Below are 8,936 nucleotides of genomic sequence, written 5' to 3'. Positions count from 1 at the left end.
AGTATTTAATTGAATAAATCTCTCATCCTTTTTCATTCAGGCAACTGAATATATAATCATGATTAATCCAATACTGGTAAGGTTCCAATTCTGGCTTTCTGGGCCCCTGGATTGGGTGAGAAACCTGTCTCACCCAATCCAAGGGCTATGATCAAATGCATACACCGGGCTCCTCTCCAGAGTGGTGAGGATGCAATCGGGATTAAATACAGGAGCAAGTAGGCTAATGGGGGCTGAGTCCAAAAACTTACGACAAAGAAGAAAACACATAAGAAATATTGTACAATAAATAGGTTTACTACACTTTGGTATAAAACAATAATTTATAAGTATGAAATCGAAATATTTATAAAGCATTGAACCAACGACTTATGACATTCAACTTTCTATACCTAATTTATGTGGGAGATAACTGACTGTTATAAAAATATCTAATTGATAAACAAATAAAACAGTCTCTATAAATTCTTTGGCATATTATCATGGATTTGTCCATATGTATATTAAAATACAGATCTACCGGTTCATGTACTATAAAAATTATAAAAAAAACTTATTCACACATATACATTTTACATCTTATAGCTCGTTATATTTTGCTTGTGTTAAGAAGTGATTTACGCTTACGATTTCAATTATAAAACTTTTCTTGCATCAAATTCTATAGTTAACAAATAATATGGCACTAAAATCTATGTGAAATAATTCAAGAACGTTGATACTCATAGGGTCTTATTTACCCCCTTTAATTCTTTGAAGCAAACGAATAGAAAGAGAGTAGGAATAAAAGATATTTGCCTTGTCAACGTTCGTAAAAAGACCCTTACACATTTATTAAGTTCAGTACATACACTCATTAAATTGGGCATTAAACTGACACCACACTGATTGTCTTTTCACAAAGTGCAGTGAATTAGAAATTACTTGCACTCGTGAAGTTAATTATAATTACGACTTTTAAGTTAATTACGAAGTACCGCACATTATAAACGAACTGCACTTCTAAAGTTACGAAGTACAGTGCTTTGACAGCAAGTTAACAGTACAGTTGGCAACTAAATGATTCGGTTTTCTTCATAACCGCCGTTGTCTCCGGGGGAGCAGACCCTGCTTCCTTGCCCGTTGGGTAGGCAGAGCTCATCAGTCTTACAGTTTCCGTTCCAATACTGACAGTAGCTCGAAGCCGGCGGACATTCCTCGGGGACTACAGCTACGCCGTATAGTTTTGATGCCTTAGAGATTGGGGCTCGCCCTTTAACTCCAGTGGATATGTCCATGTATTCCACTTTGCGCCTGGAACATATTAAGGGATATCAATAAATTCTTAATGTTTATCATGTATTTGATTACTCGGATGATGGGAACTAATAGCTTTAAAATTTTGTTTTGGGTTACGTAGATTTACCTAGTTAAACTTATAATAATATTTGTTTATTGCTTAAGATTGTTCAACTGAATGCCTACCAGAGTTTACTCCCAATAACTGGTAGAATACAAGCTGATGCAGGATCGACCATAATGGAAAAACTGGAGACCAAGACTCCAGAAGATTTGGGTCGCAGGATTAGTATAAAGATGGTAGAAGCTGATGCACAACTGATCTAAATGGAAAAACTATCGGCATCTATGACACAATTTTGTATCTCAGAGTGGTGATATGAGTTAGTAAGGTTTTCTAAATATCAACTTACGATCTCCAATCGGTCCAGTAAAACTTGTCTCCGTTAATAGCTAGTCCAAAGGGATACGAGCAGTTGGCTACGACGGTTTCTCTCTCCAAGGTGTCAATGCCCACGCATTTGATAGCAGAGAGACCTGCATCCGCAAAACATAGCCTGTCTCGTTGCCAGTCGATGGCCAAGGAATTTGGAAGGTTCACGTCGGCTTGGTCAAGGAAGATCCCTCGCTGGGAACCGTCCATGTTAGCCCATTCGATTTTGGCGCCCGAACGGTTCCAGTCGGACCAGAAAACTTTGCTAGAAAAATGTATTACATTGTTAGGAGAGAATTCTGCTCGGAATATGAAAAATAGTATGATTCCAGAGAGTTTGTATATTCATATATGTATTTGTACGGGTATTTTGAAAATAATTGTTAAACTTATGAATAAATTTTGATAAAATTTTTGCATGGACGTAGACTAGAATTTTATCTGTAACACACTTTATTTTATGGAAATTATCATGGTTATGATACTTATGGCAAAACTCTAGTCCGCAATAAAAAAAAGAAACATAAAATCACATTGTTCAATGTAAATATTGACGACGTTTATGTTGAAATTACAGGTTATAATAAACCACATAATTTACTGCAATAGTTTAGTCTTACCCTCTTTGCGGATGCACTGCGATGCCTCTCGGATTCGCAATTCCATTCTTTGAGAACAAAATTTTTCGTACTTTTGTGTCAATATTAGCAACTTCAATAGTTAGCTTTTTCGAGTCAGTCCAGAATATATTACGCGCAGCCCAGTCAATGGCTATGCCTTCAGGAGCCAACACATCTGTATGAAACAAAATTTGATTAAGATATCTATAGACAGTCCTATCAATACCTAAACCTATCAATATTATACGTACCGGTAAATAAGAACTGTTCAAAAGCAGATCCATCATATGCGCTACTCTTAATAGTATTGCTGTTCACATCGCCCCAGTAAATTCTACCTTTCTGACAATCAACATCGACACCCACCGCTATTTGGTAGATTGCACTGTTTAGCGGAACAGCGAACTGTTTAGCGCTTATTTGAAAAGGAACTCTGTAGACTGAAGCGCCATCACTGACTACCAAAAAGTTTCCTGCCTGTCGTGGATTTAGTTCGCAGTAACTGCCATTGCCGTTGTAACCGGTATTGCAGACACATTCGTAAGTATCGCCTCGCCTGAGACACGACGCACGATGGTCACACAAATCTGGAGTATTTCTACAGTTTTCGTCAAAAGTACAAACGTAGCCATCGCCGGAATAACCTTCTGAACATAAGCATCTGTACGTATTATCGACTGGCGAGCAATATCCGTTGACGCTGCAGTCGTTGAGCTCATAACATGTCGGTGGAGGCGTTGTTTCTGTTTCAGTATTCACAGGATAATATGTCAAAGGATATGATGAGTAAGATTCCTTGATGCATTCAGACACGCCATCACCAATGTACCCAGTGTTACATTGACAATAATTAAGATTAATGGTTTCGTCGTACAAGCAGGAGGCGAATGGGGCACATTGTGCACCATTGCAGAGTTGAGCAGGTATGCAAGCATCGTTTTGATCTTTGATATATCTATCGATGCATTGGCATATGTATTCGTTGCTGGCTGGATCAAGTCGACATTCAGCGTTTTGCTCGCAATCGGAGTTGTTAGCGCAGATGAAGTTTGGTCTGCAGTCATTGCCATCTCCGTGGTAGCCAATATCACAGACACAGATATATTCTCCGGATGGGGTGACAATACAATGAGCGTTATGGCCGCAGTTACCACATTCACGGCTAGTTTTTTCGGTACATTCGTATTGGTCGCCTTCGTAACCTTCTAGACAAACACAGTGACCGATGTTTTCGTAGTTCAAAGAACAGTAAGCGTTCGGCGGACAGTCTGCTTCCGTTAGACATTGCACTGGAAACAAAATAGTTATGAAACAGGTGATACTTATAATATTATTAAAGATTTTAAACATTTTTTATTTTAGCAATGAAGTTTAATTGTATCTTACCTCCTCGGTCAGTGCTATCGGTTACAGGGTCAATATTTTCAGATGGAGCATGGAGATAGTGACCAGTAAATCTACATACATCGTTGATAAGATCATCCATGAATTTTTCGTAACCATCAGGGCATGAGCATTCACCATCATAGCAATTAGGTAGTACAAAGTTTTCGTTGTAAGTCTCTTCTGTTGGCTGCTGTGCTGGTGTGGTTGTGGGTGGATCTTCTGTACAAATGTAACCGTCACCAGAATATCCAGCATGGCATTTGCATAGATAATTTCCAGCGGTTTCAGAATAGACACAAGAAGCATCTGGCGAACAAACATGATCGCAAACATGCTGTTGAATTGGCCAACATGAATGGCCGTCGCCTGTGTATCCCAACTGACAGAGACACAGTGGCTGACCCATGAAATTTAAAATGCACTGTGCATTAGGGTCACATTGGACATCTCGGCATTGCGATTTAGGTTCCGATAGAGGTTTGCAATTAACACCGTTTCCTTCATAGCCACTATTACAAACACATTGGAAACCTCCATCAAAGTTTCGGCAAACAGCATTTTCATGACAGTTGTGGGAGCCACTCGAACATTCATCTACATCAACACACACGACTGAATTTTCATGGAAAATGTTAGTGAACCCTGATTGACATTCACATGTGAAAGATTCGCCTCTTACTACACATGAACTGTGAGGACCACATGATTGCCGTCCTTGAATACATGGGTCCTCATGTCCTAAGGGTGTAATTTTGTTACTTGTACCATATCTAACGATTTGGTCATTATGTTCATAGCCTAAGTAATTCTTGGAAATTTTTAATGTTGTGGGTGCTACGTCTTCTTCGGAAACTGGTGCAAACCGGCATGGATTATAGCTAAATGATTGGGTTAAAACTTGTTCGTATTCTTGGTCTGTATTTCTATTAGTAAACTTGCGAGTTGATTGTGATCTGACGATGCCTGGTTCAACGATCGTGTATTGCTCTTCATATTCAGCTACATCTAATTTTGTTCTATCAGGAAGAACTGGTAAACTTCCTCGTATTTGTATATCAATTGTTATTTGATCGAAGACATCATGACCTAAATATTCCTGATTTATTATTATTCTATCACCAGTTTTGGGGAAGTAAATTTCCGCACTATGATTAAACACAGATCCTGTGAGTTGGTATCCATTCCTCGCATATCCTGATGGTTTAGCGAAAAGCCATCCAATCGTTGTGTCAAGGACAGTTAGAAATTGCAAACTATTTCCCAGTCCTGGTGGAAGCTGTGACAACGCGGTGTATGACCGGCCATCAGCTACAACTACATACGCTTGGATATCGATGTCGTTCAGCTGTATTTGATTAATAGAACCCGTGATTTTTCCATGTACTCTTACAGGAACGTCATCTTTGATACATGACTTTCCATTTCCGTAAAATCCGTCGTTGCATTGACAACAGATGCCTGCTTGGTAGTCAACACATCGCGCTTGCATGTGACACATACTAGGCCCACTTTGCGCGCATGTCTTAGATTCTTCTTCCAGATCATCTGTTTGGTTGTAGAGGTCGGGAACATCGACGTTATCTTCTGGTGATATATTTCCAATTCTGAATATATATTTTCCTGGTTCGTGTGCATTTGATAATCTGGAAAAACAAAAATATCTCGTTGAATTATTTGGTGATGAAGTTTTGACTTGATTTACAAATTTTACAATAGTATTTACTTACACCATGACATTGCGTATTTGATCACTGCCGGAGCCTCTCAGTGCGTAGACCCGTCCATCCTCCGCCACGAGACCTGCTTGAGCTTTGGCATCGCGTATCGATGGATCGTCCGTTTCTCTTTGAATCCATTGAATTTCTCTTTCAGGATACAAAAACTCAGCAAAGCTCTCCGTGCCATTGCTGATGATGGCTATTTGAAAACTGTTCTTTGGTTTGCTGTTACCGTGTGATTTATACGTTACATCAATCCACGTAGCAATGAATACACTTTTAGGTTTGAAATCATAATAATCGTGGAAGTTGTTTTGGACACTTTCCTCGGCTTTAGATAACACGTGTACCTCATCTGTTTCCCTATAATATATTTCCCCACTTTCTGTGGTATCTACGTTGGTGTAAAATGCTGCTATTGATGGATATGGCAAGGGGAACTCCGCGTTGATGAATGAAGGTATACCTGTCCTAAATGAAATAAGTCCAAAGTTGTTTACCTGCAAACAAAAATATTTAATGGAAAACCATACCTGTATGACGAAGATTACTTGACCAAAAAGTTAAATTCAAAATTCAAAATTTTTATTCATTATTATAGGATACTATTATATCGCTTAATAATTGTCGTATGGTTTAACAACTTGGTTGACGTGAAATAAATTACTTAAAAACTAAGTTTATTGCCGCTTCCAAGGCGTCAGTGCAGAAGAAGCGGTAATAAACTTCATACAGTTTAGAACGTTTTCATTTAAGGGCAAGCAAAATGGTCAGAACTTATTTTAATTAAAAAATAGGGCCATGGAACAACAGTATTTGGGTAATAATATGTTCTAGGGAGATAGGGAGGTTCCTTTGTTTTCACGAAACTTGATAAATTAGCCTCAAAAAGTTCAAAGTTTCCTGTTAATTTGATAGTATGTCATATCAACTCTTTTGCTTAAATTGTGATTAGAAACATTACGTAAGGTAATGACGGATGCTACAAAAATAAAATTGATAATTTATAATAAGTTATCGCTACTATTTACGTACTTAGTAGGTAGGCACATCTCGCATCAACGAAAAGGTCATGACATCTGCCTCTTTCGATTGATAACAATACCTATTCCTAAAATTTGGAGACACATTATCTCACATTAGATGATGGTATGTCTCTAGAATTTTCGTGTGCCAAAGACAATTGTTAATTAAAAGATATTCAACACAAGATATGCCTATCCTACGTATTTCAGAGATTAAGAATGTAGCAAGCTCAATAAAAAAAAAATTTTGTTTTTATCTTTTCCTCAGTTTCTTTTTATCATCTGAGGTTAACTATATGTGTTCTGGTGTTGAATATATTTCCTTCCTTATCCATTGTTTTAATGCATTGTATAATATAATGTAATAATAATATAATGTATAACATAATTATTAAAAATTATTAAAATAAGAAAATACTTGATGTTGCGCAAGATCCATTGAGATTTGGTTTTAATTTTTTTCTTAATACTTACATACATATAATCACGTCTTTATCCCTTACGGGGTAGATAGAACACTCTCACAAAGACTGAATTGAACTGACGTTCAGCTGTATGGCTTAAAGATGGAGTTGAGATTCAAACTTTCGTTATAGTTACTGGTAGCCCATCGCCTAAAAGGATCCTAAGGTTATAATCCCTCAGTCGCCTTTTACAACATCAATGGGAAAGCTATGGAATGGTCCTGTGTACCGGGAACCACACGGCAATCGCATTTTTCGTCAATTTTTTTAATTAAATTAAAAGTTTTATTAAAACATCTGCAGTCAGTGACCGTGGTACATACATACATACACCCACGTGCATTTCCGTCTGCAAACATATGCACCCTATCCTTTGCCTGCATTAGTGCATTTTATCACTGTTATCTTTTGCAAATATTACACAGTTGCATTTTAGAACACCAATCTGTGTGCGCTCCGATAAGTAACCAAGTTATGAAGCTCATGGTTGGTTTATATTTAAGACGAAAGTTTATAGAATCCGAAATAATATAAGCTGTTAAGTGTTTGTCTTTTCGAGACCGTTGGCTCTGTCTGCCTCGCAAGGGATAAATACGTCTGTATGTATAGAATAGAATAGATTTATTGTCAAAATTGGATAATTTTCTAACGGCACAGTACCTACACCATATTTAACATCATTCAACGGATGGAATGAATTTAAATAAGTAGGTCTTTGTAAATGATAGATATGTAACGCTAAATTTTGTGAATCTGTTCATAATATTCCAGAAAGTATTTTAATGTTTTTTTTTTTATAAGGATAGGTACCGATATTATTGAAAGATATTGTTTGTCTTCAGCGTGTACAAAGTCATCAAAGAAGAAAGTGTCCAAGTCTGAATTCAAAGTCTATTTTGCAAAAAGAGAAATTTGTGGAAGAAAGTTAATTTTTTGAAGAACTCTGGACGTGAACGCATTGTTATTTTTTCAATAACTTATAAATTCAATAAACTCAATATCGAACCTAGAGTAGGTACAAAATAGTTTGCCCACATGAGAGAAAACATTGACAATTGTTTCCGGCAGAATAGATTCTATTGGCTGTGGATGTCGTAGAGGCGACTAAAGGAGTAATAAAAGCTAGTGTATAAAAAATTAGTTTGTGAGTTATATACAGACAGACACACAGATCCGCTGGATTAACTACTCGTCAAACTTTAAAATTAAGTAAATTGTTTAAAAAAATACACATGCAAGTATGAGCAAGTCAGCGGCGAAATATTAGTTAATACTAACTTAAATCAACTTAATTACTTAGTGCCGTGTGGTTCCTGGCCCCAATACAAAAAATAATAGGACCACTCAATCACTTTCCCATGGATGTCGTAAAAGGCGACTAAGGGAAAGGCTTACACACTTGGGATTCTTTTCTAGGCGAGGGGCTAGCAACCTATCACTATTTGAATCTCAATTCTATCATTGAGCCAAATAGCTGAAAGTGGCCATTCAGTCTTTTCAAGACTGTTGGCTCTGTCTAGCCCACAAGGGATATAGACGTGACCATATGTATGTAATTAGGTACTTACATATACAGAATCGTAGCTCTGGCCGTAAAACCACATGGGAACTTTCAAGTGGTACTCCGGGGAGGGCACCTCCTCCCCCCTGGGCAGTTTCTGATCCAACCCGACCCCATGGGGATAGAACTGGTCCCGCGTGATCCCACGAGCACTTGCCACCAAAAACACCACCGCTATATACGACCTCATCGCGCGGACTCACCCAGATCACTGGAGACTCGGTTTCTGGTGCTGTGTTACCGAATCTTATCACAATTTTCCCCAATTTTTTTTTCTTGATTTGCACTTTTTTAATTTCAGTAAGAAAATCTAATAATGCTCAGTCCAAACGTACTTGGATCGTGCGAAAATTATTTGAAAAAAAAAAAAAACACAGTGAGAAACCACATTAAAATTGGTATTTTAATATGATTTCTCACATGTGTTTATTTATTTATTTAAAACTTTATT

The 8,936-nt window shown here is 37.5% G+C and overlaps 1 protein-coding gene across 1 annotated transcript; it reads right to left on the bottom strand.

Moving 5' to 3' along the window:
* Nucleotides 1–276: 276 nt before the first annotated feature.
* On the bottom strand, nucleotides 277–8,678 carry LOC106132816 (nidogen). Its single transcript, XM_013332350.2, has 7 exons — nucleotides 8,493–8,678; nucleotides 5,445–5,935; nucleotides 3,718–5,360; nucleotides 2,583–3,620; nucleotides 2,332–2,506; nucleotides 1,692–1,976; nucleotides 277–1,293 (listed from the first exon to the last, which is right to left on the bottom strand). The coding sequence occupies exons 1-7, from the start codon at nucleotides 8,673–8,675 to the stop codon at nucleotides 1,056–1,058; spliced, it is 4,053 nt and encodes a 1,350-aa protein (XP_013187804.1). The 5' UTR covers nucleotides 8,676–8,678; the 3' UTR covers nucleotides 277–1,055.
* Between the last annotated feature and the right edge of the window lie 258 nt (nucleotides 8,679–8,936).

This window comes from Amyelois transitella, chromosome 14, assembly GCF_032362555.1.
Source record: "Amyelois transitella isolate CPQ chromosome 14, ilAmyTran1.1, whole genome shotgun sequence".
Classification (NCBI taxonomy): Eukaryota; Metazoa; Arthropoda; class Insecta; order Lepidoptera; family Pyralidae; genus Amyelois; species Amyelois transitella.
This window is presented reverse-complemented; position numbering and strand designations above follow the sequence as displayed.